Source organism: Ovis aries, chromosome 26, assembly GCF_016772045.2.
Source record: "Ovis aries strain OAR_USU_Benz2616 breed Rambouillet chromosome 26, ARS-UI_Ramb_v3.0, whole genome shotgun sequence".
Lineage (NCBI taxonomy): Eukaryota > Metazoa > Chordata > Mammalia > Artiodactyla > Bovidae > Ovis > Ovis aries.
Genome location: NC_056079.1, coordinates 38,496,450 through 38,524,429, shown reverse-complemented (window position 1 = coordinate 38,524,429; position 27,980 = coordinate 38,496,450). Strand labels below are relative to the sequence as shown.

The 27,980-nt window shown below is 46.3% G+C and overlaps 1 protein-coding gene across 3 annotated transcripts; it reads right to left on the bottom strand.

Annotated features, from left to right (window-relative positions):
• Window position 1: 1 nt before the first annotated feature.
• On the bottom strand, window positions 2-27,980 carry LOC121818052 (uncharacterized). 3 transcript variants are annotated; one of them, XM_042241337.2, is made up of 5 exons: window positions 27,704-27,980; window positions 5,154-7,039; window positions 4,159-5,046; window positions 3,101-4,041; window positions 2-2,402 (listed from the first exon to the last, which is right to left on the bottom strand). In XM_042241337.2, exons 3-5 carry the CDS (start codon window positions 4,484-4,486, stop codon window positions 2,265-2,267), a joined length of 1,407 nt encoding a protein of 468 aa, XP_042097271.1. In that variant the 5' UTR covers window positions 4,487-5,046; window positions 5,154-7,039; window positions 27,704-27,980; the 3' UTR covers window positions 2-2,264. The 3 variants fall into 3 exon arrangements, with proteins under 3 accessions (XP_042097271.1, XP_060263079.1, XP_042097270.1); XM_060407096.1 differs by having other exon boundaries at window positions 3,101-5,046; XM_042241336.2 differs by lacking the exon at window positions 27,704-27,980 and having other exon boundaries at window positions 3,101-8,539.

The following is a 27,980-nucleotide window of genomic DNA, read 5'->3' as shown; positions in this document are numbered from 1 at the left end:
ATGCAAAGGCACAAAGGGGTTTTATTTGCTAGCTTGAGCTAGGGCTCAGGGCTCATCCAGCGCAGTGGATTCTTGACAAGAGCCCCGAGCTCTAAATCACATCTACTTTTATAAGGACGGTTCTTTGTTCCCGTGACAGCATAGCTGATTGGCTAAACCGAATGTGACCGGGACTTTTAAACCTCGCGTCCCTATCCAGATTGGTGCAGGCGGGGTTTTCTTGATTGGCTCAGGTGGGGGCTACGGGGATTCCTTCTGATTGGTCGAGCTACACTGCCTGTGGGAGCTCCCAGTGCCTCAGCTTTCCTAGAGACTAAAAACTCAGGCCTAGCCTGTCCCTGAGAGCCTGTCTTTGCTCCTGTTTGGTCCCAACATTCCCCCCTGTCTTTTGATCATATAGAGCAATCTTTTTATTTTGGGGCAAGGCCTGATACTGTTGCCTAAGTATGAGTAGCTGTACTGTATTGATACGCTGTTTTATAAAGGTTATAAGCTTATTTAGGATACATAGGCCAAAGGTGAGTATTAATAATAGCACCATGAGAGGGCCCACCAGGGTGGAAATCAGCGTTGTCAACCACGGAGACTGTTGAAACCAGGACTCAAACCACCCCTGCTGGGCCTCTAGCTCTCTTTTCCATTGGGCTAGTCCCTCCCTCACTCTGGCCATAGATTCTCTCACTACCCCAGTGTGGTCTGTGTAAAAACAACATTCTTTTCCTAGAGCTGCACAAATTCCCCCTTGTTGTAGGAAAATCAGATCTAACCCCCTTCGATTTTGTAGGACTACCTCGGACAGGGAGGTTAGTGATTTTTCTAGGTGACTAATTGATCCTTCTATGCATGTGATGTCTTCATTTATAGCTGCCCGCAACGAAGTGAACCCTTGACCTTGGAGAGACAAAGCAGCTATCCCGGTTCCTGCTCCAGCAATCCCAAGACTGAACATGGTTGCTAATGTGATGGCCGTGATGGGCTCTCTCTTAACTCTGTTCCCTCCCAATTAATTTGTTGTCTCTCCAGCCCAATAGTTGTACATAACTTCTTCAGGGTGGTATAAGATTTTGGGCATTACAGCCACCAACACACAAAACTCTCTACTCTGATTAAAACTGATGCATGTAAACACGGAGTCAGCCCGGTATGTGAACAGACCCACCATCCTCCTGCCTCAGGCACAATCCATTTTGTTTTATCTACTCCTGTGAGATTGGCCGTTCGGGCGCACAAGGGAGTTTTTTCAGGTGGAACTTTACCTATGCAAAGTCCCCTTTCCCAAACTTCTCTCATAGTGAGACCAACCCTACGCTCTCCCCAATGACATTGAGGTAGATTTGTACTCGTGGACAGATTGTAAGAAACATTTAAGCCTATTGCTTCATAAAAGGGAGGGTAGAGAGTATAACAGAGCCAACAGGATTGAGTTACACCTGGGTTCGAATGATTTAGGGCTGCAAAGACTGCCTTAACTAGATCCCATAATGGATCTGACGTTCTTAAGTCAGGGATGGAGGACAAGGAGCCTAAGGCCTCTGTTTCTTTGAGCTGGTTCCCCGGCCAGGAAACGAAGGGCGTAGGGCTCAGCATTGTAATGCCCTGGGTCAGGGTTGCCTCAATTATTTCGTGTGAGGCTGGAATTTTTACTTGATTGGGGCCCACACTCTGGGTCCGGATGGGTTCTATTGTCTGGCTAATAACTAGAATTCCTCCAGGGTAGGCGCCGGGCCACCTGACTTAGAGCTGGAAACCCCAAGATAGCCCAGAAACCCAAGACCTCTCCTGCTTAGCCGGCTCCTGATTGAACATTACTTTCACCTGGTCCATCTTGTGGCTGGGTGGGTACCTGGCTCCAACGCCGGGTAGGGGATAGGCAAACGAGAAGTTGACCAAGTCCCGGTTCCCTACCTCCCATTTCCCTTCCCCATCATTGGAGGTCACACAGCTCCAGGCCCAACAGAAATAATGTTGTAGACCCACACACGTCCCCCAGTTGTTCTTTATGTGTCCGGGGCACGCCCAGAATCCATATCTCCTCAAGAATGGTCCCTCCCAACCACTGTCGATCAGTTTCCCCAGGCTGAAGTATAAATCCGGCCACCAAGTATTGGGGGGGTGAATTCTGGTGGTCGAACTGAGTACCTCCCGAGTCAGTCCGTTCCGAAGCTTTCAGGTGATTTTGGTAGGCTGATGCGGGTTAGCGCTGGCTGTCCCCAGGTTGAGGAAGACTACCACCAACAGGAGGATCAAGGTGATTCGTCTGGGACCTACTGACGGATGAGCTTCAATTTTAAAGGATTGGAGAGATGCGGTGCCACCTTCCATTCTCTCTGGGCCGTCTCTTGCTCTTCTGAAGTGGCCCGGCGCACGTGGTTACAGTGCACCCAGGGTCCAATGCCGTCGACCTTTAAGGCAGTGGGGGTAGCAAGAAGAACAACATAAGGGCCCTTCCATCTGGATTCTAATGTTTTGGACTAGTGCCGTTTGACCCAAACCCAGTCCCCCGGGCCAATGTCCTGTGAAGGGATTGCCCTCTTGTCCTGGCCCTCATGGATTTTTTTGACCAAAGCCCAAACGTGCATATGCACCTTACTCAAAGCCATTAGAGCTTCTTGGAACAGCCGCAATGAAGGAGGCAGCTTGATTTTTCCCTCAAAAATAGGGCATACGGGAGGGGGACCCCCATAAACAACCTCAAAGGGGGTCAGATTTAGCTTGTAAGGGGTATTACGTGCTCGGAAGAGAGCGAAGGGAAGGAGAGTCACCCAGTCCCCACCAGTCTCTATTGCCAGTTTTGCCAAAGTTTCTTTTAGAGTCCGATTCATTCTTCCTACCTGTCCTGAGCTCTGGGGATTGTATTTGCAATGCAATTTCCACTTGGTCCCCAGGGCTGAGGCCAGTCCTGAACAATCTGACTCACAAAAGCAGGTCCATTATCAGAGCCAATGGTTACCGGCAGCCCAAACCTAGGCACTATCTCCTCTAGGAGCTTTTAAGCCACCATTACTGCTGTCTCCCTCTTAGCGGGGTATGCCTCCACCTACCCAGAGAAAATATCAACCAGAACTAACAGGTAATGGTACCCATACTTGCCGGGCCTTACCTCCGTAAAATCTATCTCCCAATGTTGTCCTGGCCTCTCTCCCTGGTACCTTACACCCGTATCCTGTCCTTTTCCCAGTCTCATCATCTGGCACACCTTGCAGGCACGGACTATGTCTTGTATAGTTGCCTTTTGTTGGGGAAACCGCAGACGTGCTGTCTGTAGGAGTGCTAGAGTCTTTTTCTCCTCCAGATGGGTGGTCTGATGTAGGTGCGTGCAAAGGTGTCGACTCAAGTCAGCCGGAAGCAACAGGTTGTCATTTTGGTCCCGATACCATCCGTCTCCGCTCACAGGACAGTTGGTATTTTCTTGGATCCAATTTAGATCAGAAGAGGAATACTCAGGGGTCGGGGGCAAGGTTCCCATTCCCAGGGGTGGCAATCCCACGGTCAGTATGTGGGCTTCGCAGTCTCTGATGGCTGCCTCACGAGCCGCCACATCAGTGGCATGGTTGCCTCGAGCCTTGATATCTTCTCCCTTTTGGTGTCCTGGGACAGGTACTATGGACACTGCTCGGGGCCAGTGGATTGCTGCTAGGAGTCTGCGGATCTTAGGTAAGTTTTTAACTTCCTTTCCCTCTGCTGTCAAAAACCCCAGCTCTTTATATATTGGGCCCTGAATATGCACTGTGCCAAATGCATACTGGCTGTCGGTATAAATGGTGATCCTTTTTCCTTCTGCCCTTTTTAGTGCCTGTATCAAGGCCATTAATTCTGCTTTTTGGGCAGATGTTCCAGGGGGCAGAGCTTCAGCCCAGATGACCCTTCCAGAGTCATCAACAATTGCTGCCCCTGCCCTTCTCTGTCCATCTTTTACAAAACTGCTTCCATCTGTAAGCCATACTAGTTCACTGTCTTTTAAGGGCACGTCTTTGAGGTCTTTCCGTATGGCTGCCACATCGGCCAATATCTCACCACAATCGTGGAGGGGGCCGTCTTTCTCTGGAACAGGCAGGAGAGTGGTCAGGTTCAGGAAACAGGGCATCTGAAAGTGTATCTGGGGGGTATCCAGCAGAAAGGCCTGGTAATGAGTCAAGCGGGCATTGGAGATCCACTTACCCGGTGGCTGCTTGAGAATCCCTTCAGTGGCGTGGGGAGTGTAGACCAGGAGGCGCTGTCCATAAGTTAACTTGTCGGCATCATGGACCAGGAGAGCAGTGGCTGCAGTGATTCGGAGGCAGGGGGGCCACCCAGCGGCCACTGGGTCCAGTCTTTTTGAGAGGTAGGCTACGGGTCTCTTCCAAGGTCCCCATTGTTGCGTCAGGACTCCCTTTTCTACTCCCTGTTTTTCGTCCACAAACAGTTGAAAAGACATAGATGGGTTAGGGAGAGCAAGGGCCGGGGCTTTTAGCAGAGCCTGCCGGAGTTCTTGAAATCCCTGTCTCATTGGCTCAGTCCAAGTCCAGTTCTTACTCTCCCTACTTCCTTCATATAGTGGCTGGGCCTTTTCAGCGAACCCCAGGATCCACAGCCTGCAGTACCCAACAGTCCCAAGAAACTCTCACCTGGTGGGGAGTTGCTGGCTCGGGGATCTGCAAAATAGTCTCTTTCATGGCCTGTGTTAGCCATTTCCACCCTTGCTTTATCTTATACCCTAAGTAAGTGACCTCCTGTCTAGCTCTTTGGGCTTTTTTCACATTGGCCCTGTATCCTAATACCCCCAAAGTCTGGAGGAGGTCACCTCTAGGTTGCCTAGAGGTTGCCTCTAGGCATGCCTCCTCAGCAGTAGCAGCCAACATAAGGTCATCCACATACTGCAACAGTATGACATCGGGGTGATCAGCCCAGTACTCACGGAGGTCTTCGCCCAAGGCCTCGTTGAACAACGTTGGTGAGTGTTTGAATCCCTGTGGGAGGTGAGTCCAGGTTAGCTGTCCTGTGGTCTGGCCGTCCTCGTCGGCCGATTCGAACGCGAAGATCTCTTGGCTCTTAGGGGCCAGAGGCAAACTGAAAAAAGCATCTTTCAGGTCCAGAACTGTGTACCAGACACAGTCCGGTGGCAGGCCACTCACAAGAGTGTACAGGTTGGGGACCGTGGGATGAACGTCACTCACCTGTTTGTTGACCTCACGAAGATCCTGGACTGGCCTGAAATCCATTCCCCCAGGCCTTTTCACCGGTAGTAGGGGGGTATTCCATGGGGATTGACACCTTCTGAGAATTCCTGCCTTCAGGAGCCATTGTATGTGTGGCGCGATTCCTCGTCGGGCCTCCTGACTCATGGGGTATTGCTTCACCCGTATAGAGGCGGCATCCCCTATATGACAATAATGGGGGGGTCTCTGTTTCGCTAGTCCTACCCCTGCCGTTTCTGCCCAGGCCAAAGGGTATTTTTGAACCCAAGGTTGCACGGTAGGGTCCACAGCCAGGGGGGTGGGGGGGGGCGGAGTCCTGGCTTGTACAGTCAATATTCGTTTTCCAGCGTGAGGGACAGGACATGAACTGGATGTCCGGTCCCATCCGTAATGGATATCCCCCCATGGGTGAAGTGATCTGCGCATTGACCTTGGATAACAGATCCCTTCCTAGCAAATGTGCTGGGCACTCCGGTATCACTAGAAATGAGAGACACTCGCTGGGTCCCTAAGCCCACCTGATGTTTAGTAGTCCAGCAATATCGTCTTGTCCTAGTGGCTCCTTGTACCCAGCTAGTCTTTTTGGACATCGGTCCCTCTTTGCGATTGAGGACCGAGTGCTGGGTTCCCGTATCTCCCATGAAGCCGACCGGTTTCCCCTCCACATTAATAGTTACCCAGGACTTGGGGAGGGGTGCTGAGTCTTGACTCCCCTAATCACTATTTTCTCCTGCATATAAAACGTGGGCTCCCGGGGAGGGTGCCTCTCTCCTGGGCGGTTTCCCCCAATTGGTTTCTTTCTTCCAATGTCCCTGCTCTCTGCAATATGCACATTGGTCCTTTTTCAGCACCTGCCTGGCTGGTCTCCCTTTATCCTTTAACCTGGTGTCCTTAGTTCTCTGGGGGTCAGGCCCCTGTCTGGTCCCCGCCAAGAGAATCTGAGCCAATTCTTTCTGATTCTTCCAGTTCTCTTCGGCCCTATACTCCCTTTCTTCCCGTCTGATCCGTTCCTCCCTCTCCTCGGGAGTCTGCCTATTATTAAAAACCCTTTCTGCCGCCCTCACTAGATCTTGTATTGATTGCTCCCCTAGCCTGTCTATTTTCTGCAAATTTCTCCTGATGTCCGGGGCTGCCTGATTCACAAATGCTAGTATATCTGCCGCGTGTGATTCATCGGCCTGTGGGTCCATGGGGGTGTATTGTCTGAAAGCTTCCATTAACCTCTCTAGAAAGGCTGCCGGGCTCTCAGTCGGTTCCTGTCTAACAGAATTTACCTTGGCCAAATTCGTTGGTTTCCTGGCGGCTGCTCGGAGGCCAGCCATAAGAGTCTGGCGGTACACTCGGAGATGCTCCCTACCTTCAGCGCGCTCGAAATCCCAGTGTGGTCACGTCAGCAGAAATCCCTCATCAATCAAATTAGGCTGCATGGTGGATCTTCCATCTACCCCTGGAACATTTTTCCGTGCTTCCGACAGAATCCGTTGGCGTTCCTCTGTGGTGAAGAGCACCTGCAACAGCTGCTGACAATCATCCCAAGTGGGGCTATGAGTGAATAGGATAGATTCTAGAAGGTCAGTGCGGCCCTGGGGTTTTTCTGAGAATGAAGGGGTTTGAGTTTTCCAATTATACAGATCACTAGTGGAAAAGGGCCAGTACTAGTATGTTCATTCTCCGTCCGGGTGGGCTGGCCCCACCCGAACGGGGAACACCCGGACCGTTGAGGTTGGGGCCTCCGGGTCACCATCTTCTGCCAAGCCAAGGACCCCCCTGGTCCTTCCTCGAGTCCCCTGAGCAGGGCCCCCTTCCTGGGATGGGGCCGAAGGTTCAGTGTCTCTTCGTGTTCCTCTGGAAGATATCTGTGGTACCTGAGGGAGCAAAGACGGCTGTGCATAAGGAGGTGGGGAGAGATCGGTTTCCAGGTCAATTAGGTTAGGATATAGTGAGGATTCCTGGAATACTGTCTTCGCCCGGCCATAGCGGTCTTTATGCTCTTCCTCTTTAGATGTCTCCATGACAAATACCTGGGGAACTGACGAAGTGGGGGAAGGGGGAACAAAGGGTTTCAGCCAGGCCGGTGGATTTTCCACCAGATCCTGCCAGACTAAGATGTAGGGTGTCTGGTCCGGAAGGGCTGGACAGGGCTAGGAGCGAACACATTTTCTTTAATGGCCCGGATAGTAGGCAGGATAAAAGTCCCCTCTGGCGGCTATCTGACATTAAGAGAGGGCCAATCAGAAGAGCAAAAAGTTATCAACCTGCTCTTTTTCACCAACAATGATAAGTTTTGTGCCCTAGATTTGAATCAGAAAAGTGGTTAGTCATGATGGATAATGGAGTAGAGGCTCCCTGACCCATGATCACAGAGTCAATTACAGGAAACAAAAGGAACACACAGAGAGCAGAGACAATGCCGGCACACACCGAGACACGACAACCGGAGGACAAACCGGAGACGTCGGCAGAGAACACAACACGAGGTTTCCTTTGGGCCCCCTGAGTTTTCTTGCCTCCTAAAGTTACCTTACCGAAGGGCGTCCACTGTCCACCAGATTCAGGATCAAGAGAGAAGCACTCTCCCTCTCCCCTGCAAAGCCAGCTGCCTTCCAGCGCATCTGCTGGGCCTCGGCCTTACGCTAGCTAGGGCGACTAACCCACTCCTCACCAGACTTGACACCGGTGTTCGAATACCTTTCCTCCAAGTGAGGATACCCTTTCTGCCAGGAGGGAGTTATTCTTCCCAGTTGAAGGGATCCCGGACGAGCCCCCAAATGTTATACCCAAGGTCCGCATCCCCAAAACTGAGAGAATAAGACATCTACAGCAATGCAAAGGCACAAAGGGGTTTTATTTGCTAGCTCGAGCTAGGGCTCTGGTCTCATCCAGCGCAGTGGAGTCTTGACAAGGGCCCCGAGCTCTGAATCACATCTACTTTTATACCCACAGTTCTTTGTTCCCGTAACAGCATAGCTGATTGGCTAAACCATATGCGCACAGGACTTTTTAACCTCACATCCCTATCTGGATTGGCATGGGCGGGGTTTTCCTGATTGGCTCAGGCCGGGGCTATGGGGATTCCTTCTGATTGGTCGAGCTACACTGCCTGTGGGAGTTCCCAGTGCCTCAGCTTTCCTAGAGACTAAAAACTCAGGCCTAGCCTGTCCCTTAGAGACTGTCTTTGCTCCTGTTTGGTCCCAACACATATATGTGCCGCACCCTCTATATCTGAAGATGGTTATTAATAACCCCAGGCTCTGGGCTGTGTCCAGTTGCTGTCTATCAGCATACTTAATGCTCATGACAATCCAGTGAGATCCAGGGCAACTCACATTTTGTGCAAATTGGAATCATGCAAAATTTAATTATGCAAATCTGAAATAATTTAATACAAATTATCAAGACATTCTCACTTTATTTACAAAATTTCAAGCCTAGCAAATGTCTCCTAATTTGAAAAAGTATAAAGAATTTCCACATTTAAATGATAAACCACAGGAATTTGAAATAATATTTATGCTTTGGTCACATGAGGATGTGCCACGTTTGCTGCAAAAGAATAATTGTTAGAATGAAAGTTAATGCTTATTGAACACTACCTAAATGCTTCATAGGTATCATCTTTATTTTTCATGCAAAAAATTTTATGCGGCATAACCACGTTTAGCCCCACTCTGCAGATGAGGAAAAGTTAAGTAGCAGTGGAATTTAAATTCGAGGAGCCTGGATTCAGGCTTAATTAATACCTACCTCATTTTCCAGGATTAGCCTTGAGGTATTGTGCACTTCGTAGTATATAACATTTATGAAACTTCCTCTTAGGTGAAATGCACCTGCATTTTACATAGTATATTCTCATCTTTAAAGCTTCAAACTGGTAATGTAACCCCTCCAAGGCCTCAAAGCCAATAGAAGCCAAATGTTTCATCTGTCAGAAACAGTAGCTATTATGTCTAGATAAAGTCAGACACACCTGGCAGACCAGTCTGAGATGCAAAGTCCTCCTGTCTCATGCCTTCACAGACTCCCAGATTTTTGCTTAATCTTAGGTAAATTAAGCCCACACAACCTCTTATATTCAATTTTTAAGCCTCTTTTCTTTCCCCAAGGCCATTCAGACATTAACATTGTTCTAAGAAAAATGCACATTTCCCAAATTCCTGACTAGTCTGCCATACCCTCCAATTAAGTTCCAGACAAAAGAACCCTCTGGGCATTTCTCTAAGCCCCGCACTCGTAACAATGTCTGTTCTGCCACCGTTACACCATCTTGTCAAATAACAACTAGAATCAATACATGTTCTACCAGGCAAGTGTCAGGGGAGGTAGAGAGGGTTAGCCACTAATAACCCCACCATACATCCTTATCAAATTCAGATAGGCTTTTGCAGTGCATGTATTCTCTCCAGGTTGGAATCAGAATCAACAAAAACTAGGTTGTAAGTGTGGAAGCTGAAAATTGAGGACATGTCCTTTTACTATTCTCCAAATATAGTGCCACAGCTGTTAAAGCAAAGCTTTTCTTTGAGGAGTCCACAAAGATGTGTTATGCCGGCTAACAAGGGGCAACTTTTGCATAGGAAGTGCTGAAGTTTTCTGCCATTGGTACTAGTGAAAGATTTAACATTAACTCAGGTGTGTGTGTGTGTGTGTGTTTCCATGTATGCATATGTGCAAAAGAACAAGAAAAAGAAACAGTTTTCTCAACCAAGATGGCCACAGCCTACAAATTGTAAATCCTCTTTGTCACAAAATAAATCCCTTCCCATAAAACGGGAAGACACATAAAATAGGAGAGTCCTTAGCAACACACAGCTCTGTGTCTTGTCTCCTGAGTGGGTGTGTGTGGGCAATGAACTTTGATTTGAAAAAGCATTTGCTTCCAGGCCATCTGACGCAGCTACTGGAATCAATTAAAACAGAGCAAAACAAAACAAAACAAAAAAATTCTTCAAAATAAGTACAGAGCTGAGTTTCTCCTTTCTTACCATCAGCATCAGTACTCAGCATTTAAAATTTTCTGTTATCCATACTTACCTTGTAACAGTCAAGTTTTTAATACAATAAGCTCACAAGCTCCACTTACAGAGGTTGGAGCCGGAACCCAGAGAGGTTAAGTTGCTTGTCCAAGGTCACACAGTGATGAGTCTAAGGTCAGAAACTGGTGCCCACTGGTTGCTCTGTCACCTCGACAGCGATTTTTCCTTGACTGAATGTCTAACACACCAAGGAAGTTCCTGATGTTTCCTAATCTCCGCTTCCAAGAAATCATTGTCTCTCTAGGTGGGCACTTTTAAGAAGAGGGGCCTGAGGTCCCTTGCTGAGAGAAGCCCCTGAAGAACGAAGAAATGAAGACAAGTCAGGTCCGCCAGCAGGTGTGAAGGGGACCGAGCATCCGGACCGCCCTGTGCCCTCAGTCTGCTTGAGTCTGCAGGGAACAGAGGTGTTTGAAGATATGCCAAGGAAACGAGGCACTTGTTAAAGGCCAAGGCTGAATTGTTTCAGTTTAGTGTAAAGAACAGTCATTGCAGTTACATAAGGACAAAAGGAGGGTGGAGAGTGAAGCTAGGAAATGCCGAGGCGCTGGAGCACCTCTGAAGACAGGGGAGCAAGACCTCAACAAGGATAGATCGGGGCAGAGAGATCAGAGCTCCGCAGCTAGAACTGATGGAAAACGCAGCCACGGAAACGCCCCAGTTTTCTCGCAAGGGACCCTCTCCCTGGGCCGGTTTAGGTCACATGTGGAAGCAAGGTCTGGCTGCCTGCTTAAATATGTTATCTGTGCGCATGTTCAGTCGTATCTGACTCTTTGTGACCCTATGGGCTGCAGCCCACCAACCTCCTCTGTCCATGGGATTCTCCAGGCCAGAACACTGGAGTGGGTTGCCATGTCCTTCTCCAGGGGATCTTCCCGACCCAGGGATGTTCCCACAGCTGCTTCTCCTGTGTCTCCTGCATTGCAGGCAGGTTCTTTACCACTAAGCTACCTGGGAAGTCCCTCTCATGCTTATGGTTCCAAGAAAAAAAATAGATGGTGGGTAGTTGAAAGAAACAGATAGCTGCCTCAGCATGTTTTAAAAATATCTGAGTTTCCACACACATCTTCAAATAAGACATGTATTACATTTTGAAAGACTGGGCTTCCCTGTAGGTTCAGCAGTAAAGAATCTGCCTGCAATGCAGAAGTTGTGGGTTTGATTCCTGGGTTGGGAAGATCCCCTGGAGGAGGAAATGGCAACCCACTCCAGTATTCTTGCCTGAAGAATCCCATGGACAGAGGAACCTGGTGGGCTACAGTCCATGAAGTCACAAAGCTTTGGACATCACTGAGCATGCACTCATTAATTACGTTTTAAAATGTATTTTCAAAGTTCTTATTTTGTTTGAGTCTGACAAACAAACTCACAGTCAAAGAACAAGTAGATATTGGTATTCTCATTTTTAAGGCGAGAAAAGGAAAGTTCAGAGATGCTAAGAGATGGACATAAGACCATGTGATAGAAGGTGGTGCTGTCTGCAGTTGAAGTTCTGTCTTAGGTATACCCCAGCCCCCAGCTCCATGATTTCATATCGATGATGGTTGATCATATCAGAGGAATAAAAATGGAATCAGATCACACTTAGATCAACTAGCAAAATCCCCTAGGGGAAGAACCCAGGTATCTGTATTTTTTCAAATGCCTCGGGTAATTTAAAAATGCAAAGGGAGTGGAAAACCACTGTTCTAAAAAATACGTCATTTGAATGTCAGAGGACCAGAGGCAAAATAAAGTTCTTGAAACTTGAAATGTTAAAGGTATGCTTACACTTTTGCAGTGCTTTTCATTTAAATGCTGTCCTATTTCAATAAGAACTTGGATTTATAACTGCCAACTCTGCAAAAGACAATGATTTGAGAGGAAGTTGAGGTTGGCTGGGCCATCCAAATTACCAAGGGATCAGGCAGAGCGGTAGCAGTGAGCTCAGCAGCAGCCCATGGTGAGACTTCTCTGTAGGAGGGCACACTCTCTTTGCTTCTTTAAGCAGAAATTAGAACGTTATTCCTTTACCACTGAAAAAAGAGCATTTCACTGTCTATCAGAAGATGCATTTGTTGGTGGCATTGGTTTTGTGTATATGAGAGAAGTAAAGAGACTCTAAATAGAAAAAGATGGAACCACAATCCTCTCTTCTTGGAGCTGCTTGATTTCTATACTCTTTCCCTCTTTTATGATGGCTGTTGGAGGGAGACTGCCAATGGCAGACATGCCTACCCACTTCCTGCTCCCCATTGGCCAAAAACAAAACAAAACAAACCCCAAGAATACTCAAACAAAGGGACACAGAACTTCTAGTACCAAACAGAGGCTTTTGTGTGTTGCCATAGTCAAGCTCAGATTGGATTTGGTGAAGATTTGGGACTGAGGCAATAAAGAGTGAGTTTTCCTCTTTTTGCATGTATTCCCTAGTTGTGGTAGCACCTTGGTATCTTCAGAGCTAGTCGTCAAAGTCAGGATGCTAGCTGTGTGTTTACCCACCACGCAGTTTGTATGGGCCCCCAGGTGGTGCAGTGGTAAAGAATCCACTTGCCAGTGCAGGAGACTCAGGAGACGCGGGTTCAATCCGTGGGTCAGGAAGATGCCCTGGAGAAGGAACTGGCAAGCCACTCCAGTATTCTTGCCTGAAAAGTTCCATGGACAGGGGAGCTTGGTGGGCCACAGTCCATGGGGTGGCACAGAGTCAAACACACAGGGGGCAGCTTATATATGTTGCTAAAGACCCTGCCCATTTACTACCAAAACAAAATGGTTCCATACAATCGATGCCCAGTGACTGTGAGGGGTTATTTTGAGAGGAAAGAAACAGCAGCTGGGTGTGTTATCATGGCAGAAAATAGAATTATCATATATGGTAACTACAAGGTACCACAATGCTAGCAGATTTGAAATAAAATCTCATTTAATCCTGTAACTGTAATCCTGTCTCGTCAATGTCTCAATAACTGATGAACGGAATGTGATCATCAGCAAGTTAATTATTACTCTCATTTATCAGATAAGATGAAAATTCAAAAGTGTATGACTTGTATGAGGTTATACTTTAATATCTTCATGAACTTGGCCGGTGGTGTCTGTATTATGTGAAAAATTCAGTCAAGATTTACTCTGTCCATGTGCTGTTCCTCAACGATTCTTCCAGTGGGTTCCTCGAGGTATAGAGAAAACAGCCAATTAATAGAGTAAATGCTTATTTATGTTATTGTGGTGTTATATACACCAGCAATGCCTGAGACACACAGACAATAAATATGCAATTGTTATTAACAATGGATAGAGTATCTATAAACTGTTGCCTGGATTTGTCTGATAAATCACAAAGAATTCTCCCACACATAAAATAGTCTTATGATTCCTGGGCTGTATATACATTCTTCACCTTAAAAACATAGACTCTTTCTCTGGTAGATGAAGGCTGAGATACTTCAAAACTTGTCAATAACTTTGAAAGAAGTGAAAAAATACGCTTGAGTTAGACTTTCTAGATAATGAGAGAATGGGATTTTTTTCTTTAATTTTCTTCACAGTACAGGTATTTTATTTTTAGTTTTTCTTTTCTTCAATGTTTTCAGTTTTTTCCTTGTGATTATTTTTCATCTTCAAATGCATTTAGCTTTGGGGCTGGCTCAAGAGAGGAATACTCAGGTTGAGGGGCCTTGAGTGGATAGACAGTGAGAGGTCATTTTCCATGGGGAGACATGGGATTTTGGGACCTACCCTCTTCTTGCCTTGAATTCCCTCTTGTTTTTATATAAATTGTAGTTGTTGGCCACAAAGCAGGATGAAACAGATGAAGCAGATGCACACTGAGATGCTCATTGACACTGAGCTCAATCCAGGGTAAAAACAAGATGGTATAGACGACCCTGAAGTACAAGGCAGACAGTCCGAAGAATTTATTTTTATACTGAAACTATTTCAGTAGGTACTGCTCAATCTTTCATCTTACATTTTGCTCTTTGCCAATTAATAATGTCCCATTATACTTGATTTTGTACTCCTCAAGTTTACATGACTCTTTCATATGTAATTACCAGACCAGATCCTAAAGGCATCTAGTGATACCTAGAGAAGGAAATGGCAACCCACTCCAGTGTTCTTGCCTGGAGAATCCCAGGGACCGGGGAGCCTGGTAGACCCCTTTATGGGGTCGCACAGAGTCAGACACAATTGAAGCAACTTAGCAGCAGCGGCAATACTTGGAATACATTAATTATTCCCATTTTATAAACAAAGTTCTTCAAATGTGTCTGACTCTTTGTGACCCATGGTCTCTTCTGTCCATAGGATTCTCAAGGCAGGAATATCAGTGTGGGTTGCCATTTCCTTCTCCAGGGGATAAACAAAGGTACCAAGAGTCAAATATGTGAGTGTTCTGCCGGAGACTGCCAGGGTCAGTAAGATCAGAAGCTGGGTCTCAACTCCAGGTCCTTCTAGTCTGATGATCTGTTCAGGAGAGCAAAAGCCAAGCATGGTTCTTACACTGGAGATCTTGGCTCTTGTCTCCAGAGGCAGCAAACAAGAAGCACACAACGGCGATACTCATTCATTAAATGCGCGCGTACAGAGCAAGACCCACATCTGAGGGAACTGACACGAAGTAAATGGGAAAATGTGGCTTGTACTCTTATGATACTCACCAACAAAACAGAGCAATTCTAACTGAAAATTTCTTCTCATGCCCAGTAACTTCAGGAAACCCCAAAGAGATAATCACCAATCACTTTCAAGGCTCCTGATTCTTACAGTGAGTGGTCAGGCCTTCCAGACCATAGCCTTCAGCTATCCAGATAGAGAACACCCATTAATCCTAAAAAGCATTCCTAAAAGACAGCCACACTCTTATATTTCAAATGGCATTTATGTCTAAGTCTTAGCTATTACATTATAATGAATTTCTATTAACCTGTTTTTTTCTTTCACATTTCTTTTATTTTTAATTTTTCTTCTTTATGGGAGCATAGCTGGGGAAGGGGGTGGCAGAGGATGAGATAGTTAGATAGCATTACCAACTCAGTGGACATGAATTTGAGCAAACTTCAGGAGATAGGGAAGGACAAGGAAGCCTGGCGTGCTGCAGTTCACGGGGTCACCAAGAGTCGGACACAACTTAGCGAACAGCGACAACAAAGCAGTTGATCGACAATGTTGTGTTGGTTTCAGGTGTGCAGCAAAGTGGTTCAGCGCTGCACATACATGTCACTATTCTTTCTCAAATTCTTTCCCATTTAGGCTGCTACGGAGTACTGAGCAGAGTTCCCTGTTGCATTCGGCAGGTTCTTGCTGGTCATCTACTTTAAATATAGCAGGGGTGTATGGGTCGATCACAAACTCCCAATGTCAGGACAACAGAGGGATTTTTCTGATCACCCAAGGGAGAAAAGCATATTGCAAAGTGATGCACACAAAATGAATGGCCCTGAAAGGCAGGTCAGAGTGCTCTAGGAAAGCCTGGGAAGAGGAGCATCAGAAGGAAGCACTGGTTACACGCATCCATGCTCTCTTATGAGGATGACAGTCTTGAGAAAAGCTACAGCAGCGGGGATATGCAAAGAAGAGACGGAGCACACAAAAATAATTTTAATATTGGTTTAAGCAAAACAAAAACAAGGAGATGCATTTTCCGTCTAAGTGGAAAGGAAATTAATGTTTACCAAGAGCTACTATGTTAAACACTTTATATAACCCTCCCTGAATACCATTTGCCCCGGTTCACCACAAATGATGAGAACTCGTTTGCAGTAATAATTACTTGTAGTTTTCCGTAATTGAACTCTAGTTTATTTATTTATTGAGCTGAATTTAATGTATTCATTATGTTGTGGGGAAAAAGTAAGCGCAGAGTTGCCTTGAAAATTGATCAGAAAGAAGGAACTAAAACCTGGGCACAAATTCAAGCCATTTATTCACTGCAGCATATTCCTGTGGTCTTCAGCATTTGTGACAGTGAATGTTTTTCTATCATAAGAAAGAATTGTTTTTTCATATATCCCTTTAAGTATTACGGTGCTACTTACATTCTTAAAAGTTAGTCACACTCATATTTGAAATGGCATTTATGTCTAAACCATAGCTGTTGCAGATGGATCTTAAAGTTATTAGTGTAGCCCATCAAATTGCTATCTCCCCTTTTCCACTGAATAAAGAGAAGAAACTCTGCACAGGTTCACAGATGATCCCACGCTTTTCCTCTTCCAGTCTCTGCTGCAAAGCCAGGAGGAGACTAATAATTCAGCACACACAGCTACCTCCCTCACACTTCGTGGCTGGGATTCTGAGGGATTCTAAAGCTGTAGAAAAATTTCCCCTGTGTGATTTCCCAGAGATAAAAAGAGCTAGCCTGAAAGATGAAGGTCATCTTAGATTTCATTTTGGCTATCCAGAGATGGTCTGTAGTAGTCAGAGTCCAATAAGGAAAAGAGAAATGACTAAATATTTTAAGCAGAGACATTTAATTCCTATTTGGTGGCATAAGAGAGAGAGCAGCTGTGAGAAAATAGGAGATGATGAAACAGTTGGAGATCAGGAAATCAGGATGCCGTATGCACCGCTAGGATCGCGTGGACGGGGCGTGGCCACACCAGAGCCCAAGGACCGGGTCACTCAAGGCGACTGGGGCCACAGTGGGCTTGTCCAGCCTGAGCTGGAGCCATGAAGACGGTAAAGCTTAGGCAGAGAAGGTAGGAAAGGTCTCTGTCTTCCTCCCCTTCCCATGCTCTGGTCTCTGGGAAACTCCGGAAGGGACCAGCAAAAGGGCTGTTTCATCATCATGTAGCTCGCATCTTACCTTGCAGCACTGAGCTGCATGAAAGGCACCCTGAGTGCAACACCGTCTCACAAGCCCAGGCCACCCCCTCTCCAGGATGAGAAGCAGCCATATGGGCTTGAAGTGAAAATGCCCATGAGAATCGTTTCTGAACTCGTATTTGACAGCTGCAATGCCCCCTTTCTGATGGGGACTCCAGAAGTACCTGAGTGAGGTAGGGAAGAGGGAGAAGTAGAGAAAAGGGATGCCAAAGGGCCCCCAGTACTCAAAGAGTGGAGGTCAGTGAAACTTCAATCATTCTCATCATAAAGAAGGCCTAGCAGTACCTCCAGACTTCCAACACCTGGGAAACTTCAGATTATTGATGCAGATAACTAAAACATACACATCAAAATGTCAGCAGTGAGCGTCATGTCTGTATTTTCTAAAATTTATGCAATGAGTGTAATTTACTTTTATTATTTCTAAGGTTTCTAAAAATAAGGTAGCATAACCCATTTTATTTCGAATACTTGCTGCTTTCTGCTTTCCTGGTTGGACCTTGACTCACAAAAACCCTTTCGGGTGGCTAGCAGCTGATTATCCATCTTGAGGCAATTCAGCAAGGACCCATCTCCCAGGGTGCTGCTTGCTGTGAGCAGATTTAATTGGCCCAACTTGTCAAAACCAAGCATTCCACTGCTATTCTTGATCTTTGAAAATCTTTGACCGAGGCAGCTTTAATGCTCCTGTTAGCATGACTGAACTTTGGGCAACTTTCTTCCTAATTAGAGGTCCCTGTCTCCCTTATTTTAGACAATTTACTTTAGAAAACTAGTATTTGTAATTTTTTCTCTGTCTCCTTTGAAAAATATATTTAATTCTCCTTAGAAGCCTCTCATGGAGAAGGCAATGGCACCCCAAATCCATGGATGGAGGCGACTGGTGGGCTGCAGTCCATGGGGTCGGGACTGAGCAACTTCACTTTCACTTTTCACTTTCATGCATTGGAGAAGGAAATGGCAATCCACTCCAGTGTTCTTGCCTGGAGAATCCCAGGGATGGGGGAGCCTGGTGGGCAGCCATCTGTGGGGTCGCACAGAGTTGGACACGACTGAAGCGACTTAGTAGCAGCAGCAGCAGAAGCCTCTCGGGCTTCCATTGTACCTCAGCTAGTGAAGAATCCGCCTGCAATGAAGGAGACTCTGGTTCATTCCCTGGGTCAGGAAGATCCCCTGGAGAAGGGAATGGCAACCCACTCCAGTATTCTTGGGTTTCCCTGGCAGCAAACAGTAAAGAATCTGCCTGTAATTCAGGAGACCTGGGTTCAGTTCTTAGGTCGGGAAGATCCCCTGGAGAAGGGAACAACTACCCACTCCAGTGTTCTTGCCTGGAGAATTCTGTGGACAGAAGAGCCTGGTGGGCTGCAGTCCATGGGGTCACAAAGAACTGGACATGACTGAGCGACTGAGCATGCACACAAGGAGATAGCTTCCTACCTTCCAGTCTCAGGGGAGGATAGGAGCCTAACTTCTGCCGGTGACTCACTCCATGTTGTAAAACCACCTCCTGTCATGAAGATAGGAGAAAGTTCACTTCTCCTTTGGGTAAAGTCAGACGGCTATGGTGTCCCCATCCCAGATCTTATCCCCCAGAGAAATCTCTGTAAACTCATGTTCAACACCTGCGACGCCCAGCTGAATAGTCTCTCTCCACTTTTGCAAGTCCTGCATAAAGCTGTCCTTTCCTGCTTAACTTTCTCCAGTGCAGTCCTTAGTTTGACACCGGCTTCCTCCCTCCTGGGCTCATCCTATAGTTATGAATCATTAATATTTTTTAACAAAGGTAAATATGATTCTTGACTGACTCTTTCATCTCCTTGGGAAGCCGAGGAAGATGAATTAGGTGCATGCTGAAAGAGGGCTTGCCTAAAGCAAGTTGTGATTTGTAAAACAAGCTTCCTTTGTTTCCAAAAGGCTTCTGAGAATAGGGTTAGATTGCATTCTCTTCTCTCTCCTCTTTTTTCTCTCTTCTTTCTATTTCAACACACTATACTGCACACACACACACACACACACACACACTTCTTTTTATCTCATTTGAAAGATGTACTTGCTCTTCTCATTAATTTAGGGAAGGAACTCTGAGCCAGGGGTGTGGCACAGCAACCAGACCTTCCTGTAGTGAAGGACTGTGACCAGCCGCTGGGAGGGCAGTTGGTGGAAGCCCTTCAGTTGCCATTTCCTTCAGCAATCGCCTCACTCATTTGCAGAGTGTCCATGCCTAAGATCCCTTGCCCATCAAACACAAAGCACCCTCACTCAGGGATGGGGCAAACCCCAGCCCTCTTGGCTCAACTCAGGACAAATCTTCAGCATCACCTTCCAGCTCCAAGAGTGCCTGCGGAGCCTTCGAAAACTGCCATAGGGCGGGCATCACACTTCAGCTTTTCCTGCCTCATCCTGCTTTCTTCTCCCTCTTCCCTGGGTGCTGATCTCAAGAATACTTCATAATAAATATCCTAACCGCTAAACCACTAATCACAGAATCTGCTTCCCAGCAAATGGAACCCGCAACAGGATTGCTATGAGATCCAAGTGAAATGTACATGAAATTCCTGCAGAATCTCTAAAGCGGAACCAACTGAAAGCTGTGAATAATGATGACCACTGATTGGGTACTGTGCTAGGCACTTTAATAAGCCTTTTACAGTTCTCACCAAAACTGCAAGATAGATATTTTCTTCTTATTTTCAAGTAAGGAAACTAATCTAACAGAGGTCCACATTTTGGCCCAGGTCACCCAGCTAGTTACTAAGTGTCCGTAACCAGGATTGGTCCTGGGATCTTTGGGGCTACACTTCATTCTCCTGCCTCATCACCTATGACAACCTCATCTTAACTGAGATAGCTTCTTGACTGCCTGTCATCTATGAACTTGTGAGCCTTGACTTTAAGAGACAAGAGTATTAAGATGGGACATAAAAGTGCCTCCAACTGGGGAGCCGTGCATTTGATAACAACCAGTGAAAAGTTCAGCTTCCTCCTCCTAGCTGTGCCAGGAAGTGCTTCCTGCTAAGAACAGAGAAAGGTTATCAAGTCTATTAACCTCAGAAACTAAATGGGGACCCAGATGCTCTCCTTGAAAATAAAATCCTCCCCAACAGATGGTCAGGTTTAACAAGTCAGGATTGAGACTGAGGCTTCCAAGTAGCTCATCTGTACAAAAAAACAGAATCAAAGAGAACCAAAGAACTGCAGCCAGCCCAGTTGGGGTTTAGATATTGGTACTGGGAATGACCTGCAACTAAAAGGAGCACCTTTCACCAATGCCGGTGTCCGTGACGTAGACCAGATGGTCATATTAACTGACGAGAGGAGAGCTGATTAGGTGACCAGAGACTGTCTCACACGAGACAACCCTAAGGAAAGACATGATTCACTCTTTAAAAATTTTTTTTCATTGAAGTTTAGCTGCTCTACAATGTTATGTCAGTTTCTGCTGCTGCTGCTAAGTTGCTTCAGTCATGTCCAACTCGTAGCAGCCCCATGAACTGCAGCCTACCAGGCTCCTCCGTCCGTGGGATTTTCCAGGCAAGAGTACTGGAGTGGGGTGCCATTGCCTCCTCCGCAGTTTCTACTGTACAGCAATGTGAATCAGCTATACACACGCGCATGTGCCCTCTCTTCTGGATTTCCTTCCATTTAGGTCACCACAGGAAGCTGAGCAGAGCTCTCTCAGCTGTGCAGTAGGTTCTCCTTCAGTTCAGTCGCTCAGTTGTATCTGACTCTTTGCGACCCCATGAATTGCAACACACAAGTCCTCCCTGTCCATCACCAACTCCCGGAGTTCACTCAGACTCACGTCCATCGAGTCCGTGATGCCATCTCATCCTGGGTCGTCCCCTTCTCCTCCTGCCCCCAATCCCTCCCAGCATCAGAGTCTTTTCCAATGAGTCAACTCTTCGCATGAGGTGGCCAAAGTACTGGAGTTTCAGCTTCAGCATCATTCCTTCCAAAGAACACCCAGGGCTGACCTCCTTCAGAATGGCCTGGTTGGAGCTCCTTGGTCATCTATCTTTACACAGTATCAGTGGCTCAGAGTGGTAAAGAATCCACCTGCCAATGCACGAGACACAGGAGACTCATATTTGATCCCTGGGTTGGAAGGATCCCCTGGAGGAGGAAATGGCAACCCACTCCAGGGCTCTGCCTGGAAAATCCCATGGACAGAGGAGCCTGGCGGGCTATAGTCCATGGAGTCGCAAAGACTCGGACACGACTGAGCACATGTGCATGCATGCCCTGTGCCACACGGTGGGTTCTCATTAGCTGTTTTTACAAAGTGTCAATACTGTGTGTGTGTATATATATATGTATATATCTCAATCTCCCAATTCACCCTACCCGCTTTGCCCCACTTTGGTGGCCATATGTTTGTTCTCTCTGCCTGTGTCTTTATTTCTACTTTGCAAATAGATTTATCTCTAGCATTTTTCTAGATTCTCTATATATGCATTAATATACTATATTGGTTTTTTTCTTTCTGACTTACTTCACTCTGTATGACAGTCTATAGGTCCATCCACGTCCATTTGTTTATTGGATAACTATCTTGTGCCAAGTACTGACTCTGTGGTTGGAGGTACCAGGTAAGGAAGAGGCAGCAACTGCCACTAAGGAGGCCATGGGCCAGTGAAGATCAAGAGCCAAGTAAAAGGGCAGTTTCTATGCATGAGCTCAGGAAAAACTCTAGGGATAAACAATAGATGCAGTGAGAGAATGTCAAGGCTATCTCCTGACCACTTCTCAGTCAAGGCCCACTTCCCAGGGGAGGAAGCAGAGGCTAAGACTTGGAAGATGAGTAGAAGTTAGCCAGGAAGTGTTTGGAAGACAAGAACTCAGGAGAGGCATAGGCGACCGTTTAACAAAGGCTCAAAAGAAGAATTACTGGGCAATCTGAATTCATTTGGGACAAAGTTTTTGAATATTCTTTAAAAAATATATAATACTAATACCACAATGTACTATTTTATATACTTTATGAAGCACGAAAGAAGTTTGGACTCTAAAGAAAGCTGAGCGCTAAAGAATTGATGCTTTTGAAGTGTGGTATTGGAGAAGACTCTTGAGAGTCCCTTGGACTGCAAGGAGATCCAACCAGTCCATCCTAAAGGAAATCAGTCCTGAATATTCACTGGAAGGACTGATGCTGGATTTGAAACTCCAATACTTTGGCCACCTGATGTGAAGAACTGACTCATTTGAAAACACTCTGATGCTGGGAAAGATTGAAGGTGGGAGGAGAAGGGGATGACAGAGGATGAGATGGTTGGATAGCATCACCGACTTAACTGACATGAGTTTGAGTAAACTCTGGGAGTTGGTGATGGACAGGGAGGCCTGGTATGCTACAGTTCAGGGGGGTCACAAAGAATCGGACATGACTGAGCAACTGAACTGATGAAGCATGAAAATTCTATGTAACATTCACTCATTTGACAGATATTTATTGAGCTCTTACTAAGTGCCAGGTACTGTCCTAGCCCTCATGGTCACAGTCACTAATAATAAGAGCCATCTCCTCACTAACAAGACTTGCACTGAATGTCTACCATAATGTGGAAATCCTAGACATCAGGTGGGAATGAATCATGGTTCTCCTTTGGGTTGGAATATTTGAACGACCTGGGGAGCTTTTAAAAATTTCAATTCACATTGAAGCTGGAAGTCAGCCTCAATGTGTTCAATATTTTTAAAAATATTTTTCACTTTCAATGACATGATTGGTTATTCTCTAATTTTACAAACAATACATATTCATTGAAGTCAACTTGAAATACATAAAAGAGAAAAGTTAAAAATATAACGATCATCCATAATCCATATCCCAGGAATAACCACCATCAGCATTTTGATGCATTGCTTCCAGTGTCCGCTTTTTTGAAACTGAAGTGTAATTGACCTATAACACTTTTATTTTCAGGCACACAGCATAGTGATTCAGTATTTCTATAGGTTACAAAGTGATCACTGTAATATGTCTAGTGACCATCTGTGTCAAGGTCTTTAATTTTTGTAAATTAAGTTCTGGTACTTTTCCAAAGCAAACCTTGATTGGTTCTCACCTCTCTTGCTTGTATATTTAGCTTATTGACAGAAAGCACTGTGGCTGACATGAATCATAAGGATTCCTAATTCTTGGCTGTTGAGAAATTCTGACACGGTAGGGATAAAAGTAATGATTGTCCTGCCCCATACACTACCTTTCCGGGTGCTTTGGGGTCCAGGGACATTGTCCAGGGCTGAGAGAGTCCAGTTCAGTTCATTTGCTCAGTCGTGTCCGACTTTTGTGACCCCATGAATCGTAGCACGCCAGGCCTCCTTGTTCATCACCGTCTCCCAGAGTTCACTCAGACTCACGTCCATCGAGTCCGTGATGCCATCCAGCCATCTCATCCTCGGTCGTCCCCTTCTCCTCCTGCCTCCAATCCCTCCCAGCATCAGAGTCTTTTCCAATGAGTCAGCTCTTCGCATGAGGTGTCCAAAGTACTGGAGTTTCAGCTTTAGCATCATTCCTTCCAAAGAAATCCCAGGGCTGATCTCCTTCAGAATGGACTGGTTAGATCTGAAGGGTGTACAGTTTCGTGAAGGTTCCAGACTCTGCCCAGAATCTGGACCCTAAAGTCTTACTGAGCCTCAACATAGGCCACTGTTTGTGAGAGGTGAGCGGTGAGACTGGGCACAGGAAGGTCTGGGAAAGGTCAAGAAGGGCAGGAAATTCTGTGGATTAGCAAACTTCAGGTTCTCCCCCATCTTGTGCGTTCTGATTCTTCTCTCTGATCACCAGCATCTTGTTACTTTTGCTTCATTCCATGTGTCAAAAATGAGTCACTGAGTCTTGTCCACCCATAAGGTGAGAAATGTGCACTATTTCTTAAAAGGAAGATTGTTAAAGAATCTGAGAATGTTTAGAAACTATAATCTGAAGAGGCACATGCACCCCATCGTAGCATTATTCGCTACAGCTGAGACAAGGAAGCAACTTACATGTCCATCAACAGATGAATGGGTAAAGAAGATGTGGTATGCATACACACTGGACTAATCCTCAGCCACTGAAAGGAATGAAATAAGGCTGTTTGCAGCAGGATGGACCTAGAGATTGTTATACTAAGTGAAGTCAGTCAGAGAAAAGCAAATACTGTATTACATCATTTATATGTGGGATCTTACAAAAGCGGTAAAAATGAGTTTATTGACAAACAGCAATAGAGTCACAGGAGATGCAGGGTTTGATCCCCAGTTTGGGGAGATCCCCTGGAGGCAGACATGGCAACCGACTCCAGTGTTCTTGCCTAGACAATCCCATGGACAGAGGAGCCTGGTGGGCTAGAGTACATGGGGTCGCAAAGAGTCGAATATGACTGAGTGACTGAGAACAGCATCTTGGTTTGCAGAAAATACTTTCAGTTCTCTTTTGTACCCGCCAGAGGAATGGGTCAACTATTCATAGGTCTTCATAGATCTGTCAAAACTCATCTTGCCCAGGCTTAGAGACTGAATCCCTTCCGGATGATCTTGGTCCGTCAAAGTGGCCACCTGAAAGCGTTCACAGCATCAATGCAGCCAGCAGGGATGACAGGGAAAGGCCACAGTCCCAGTCCCAGACAGTCCTGGACTAGAGCCCGGTGGTCTCTGAACCGCCTCCCAGGGGTCAGTAGTCTCTGAACCTCCTCCCGTGTTTTAACATGGGTTGAAACATCCGCAGATGTTGAATAATGGTTGCTATGTCAGAAGTTAAATTCACAAAGTATATGTCACACTTATTAGTTATGAATGTTGGGTGGTTTTAAACTTTCAGCCTCAAGAACATGACACTCAAAATCAAGGGTGGGAAGAATGGCCATAGGTCCCTTTACCCATTTGACAAAGGGCGGGGGCAGGGGGTGGTCAGCATCATTTGGTAGTCTCAGAAACTCTCTCCATAATGAGGAGAAGGAACAGTTTTCAGCCTGAAATAGAAAGATGGAGGTAGGGATTCGAGCCATATAAACTTGGGTTGGAATCCCAGCTTCCTTATTTGTCAGTTTTATGGCTTTGGGTTAAGTCACTTAATCTTTCTGACATCGCAGTCTTTATCAGTAAAGTGGGGTTCCTTCATATTTGCTTTGCAGAAAAAAATAATAATGGATTTCATGCCACACATTACACGCCAGGCAATACACTGCACAGAGCATTCTTCACTCAGCGGCAGCTTGGAGCTGCAGTGCTTGATTTATAGCACAAGCGTGCGTGCATGCTCAGTCGCTTCGGTCGTGTCTGACTCTTTGTGATCCTATGGACTGTAGCCCCCCAGGCTCCCCTGTCCATGGAATTCTCAGGGCAAGAATACCGGAGTGGGTCGCCATGCCCTCCTCCAGGGGATCTTCCCAACCCAGCAATCGAACCTGAGTCTCTAGGGTCTCCTGCATTGGCAAGTGGATTCGTTACCTACTGAGCTACCTGGGAATAATACTATTAATACTATCTTCCAAGCTAAGCACTTGACTCGTATTATGTTTTTCTTTCAAGAGCTCTAAAAAGAAATTCTGTTAACAGATGAGAAAACTCAGGCTTACAGGGTAGAATAACTTGGCAGATGTCACAGAAATGAGAACGAATATATTCAGGCAGATTTTTCTGCCGAGTACTTACAACAGTGCTTGTCAAACACTAGCATGCACACGAATTGAATCACCTGAAGATTGCATTCAATGCTCATTCTGGCTCAGGAGGCCTGGTGGGGGCGGGGCTGAAGGTCTACCTGTCCAGGTAGGGCCAGGTGGTGCTAACGTGGCTGGGCTGCGCCAGCAGCAAGAGTGTAAAAAGCGGTCCTGGAGTTGCTAAAGCTCAGCCTCTGTACTCGGGTGACAAATTAAATCTTGGAGACAGAGTTTGGGGTGAAGTATAAAAGAATAGCTTTATTGCTTTGCCAGGCCAAGGGGGACACAGCCGGCTAATGCCCTCAAGATTGTATGTCCCACACTGGAGGGGGGCAGGGAGGAACATAAGCAGGTTCAAGGAGTGCGGTCAAATCATGGACGTTCTTCTGATTGGTTGGTGGGGAGGTAACTGGGAGTCAGCGTCTTCAACCTTCTGGTTCCAACCTCTCTGGGAGGGAGGAGGTCTATGTGCTTGTGGCCAGCATACAGTTAAATTCTCCTCCTGATGGGGATTTCAGTATCTGCAAAACCACTCAAAGGACATAGCTCAGAATATCGTCTATAGCCCTGGAGGAAGGGTTACGGGTCCTTGACTTTGTTTAATGGCTCAAGTATTATTATTTTATCTAGTTTGACTGTTTTCCTTTCTTTCTGCATTTTCTCACTTCTCTGATTAAATCTATTCTTTGACTAAAGTATTTCTACATACAAAAGGCAGGTGGGGGGCAGGAGTGGGAAAGTCTGTTCTGGGAAGGTCTTATAGGGTTGTGCTAATTGCAGGGGTGGCTGTTGAGAAATAGAGCTTCCCAGGTGACTCAGCAGTAAAAATCCGCCTGCCAGTTCACGAGACAAAGGAGACTTGGGTTCAGTCCCTCGGTCCAAAAGATCCCCTGGAGAAGGAAATGGCAAGCCACTCCAGTATTCTTGCCTGGGAAATCCCATGGACAGAGGAACCTGTCAAACTGTAGTTCACAGGGTTGCAAAAGTATTGGCCATGACTTAGCAGCTGAGCATACACAGAGAAGTAAGAAATGATTGTTTCTCTCTGCCCCACAATTGGCCTTAGAGGGAATGAAGTTGACTTGAGCAAATAAACAGTCTCGTAGCTGCTCAAATTAACCAGCCCGTTCACTGCTGCGTTTTCAACATTGCCAACAAAACGTCAACCTTTGGAACTTCAGTGAGGTCAGGATTCATATTCCCAACTGGTAAAAATAAGTAAAGGCTACAGGTTTTTATGGCCTTGCCTGCATGTGCGCGTCCTCACTCAGTCTTCTCCAGCTCTTTACAACCCCATGGACTGTAGCCCGCCAGGCTCCTCTCTTCATGGGATTCTCCAGGCAAAAGCGCTGGAGTGGGTTGCCGTTTTCCTCTCCAGGGGACCTTCCTGACCAGGGATTGAGCTAGTGGATTCCTTACCACTGAGCTACCTGCAAAGCCACCTTCATGAACTTAGATGCTTGTAGCTTCTCAATATAATCCCCACAGACTGAGCTGACTAATCATTTTACTTTCAACTAACTAGGTGAAAGTACACATACCTCCCTCAGAGGCTGCAGTGATTCTCACTTCTTTTACAAGTTTGATTTTGTATTATTGAAATCTCAAAGATTCCTAGCTTCCTCAGCAGAGACCCTGAGGCCCCAGAAAATACAAAACTGTTCCGCTGAGTCCCAGAAAGCCCTAGAAAACCCCTAAGCAACTTGAAATTCTGCCAGCTATTTCAGACAGCAATAAAACATTGTGTTGCAGAGCAGCAATGGAGACGCAGACATAGAGAACAGTCTTACGGACAAGGGCGGGGAAAGGAGGGAGAGGGTGGGATGAAAGGAGAGAATAGCTGTAAGCATACGCACCAGCGTACAGAAACAGCCAGCCAGTGGACATTTGCTGTGTCACTCAGGGAACACAGAGTGGGGCTCTGCAGTAACCTAGAGGGGTGGGAAAGGGCCAGAAGTGGGGTGGAGGTTTAAGACAGAGGGGACATATGCACACCTGTGGTTAATCCATGTTGATGCGTGGAGGTGGCTCAAACGGTAAAGAATCTTACCTGCAGTACAGGAGACCAGGGTTCAATTCCTGGGTCGGGAAGATCCCCTGGAGAAGGAAATGGCAACCCGCTCCAGCATTCTTGCCTGGTGAATCCCATGGACAGAGGAGCCTGGTGGGCTATAGTCCATGGGGTCACAGAGAGTCGGACACGACTGAGCGACTTTCACGTGACAAAAATCTAATCAATATTTTAAAACTATCATTAAAAAAAAAGGAGATGAAAACCAGGAAAAGGATTTAAAACATTAGCTTTGATAGCGATGTCCTTCTGCACT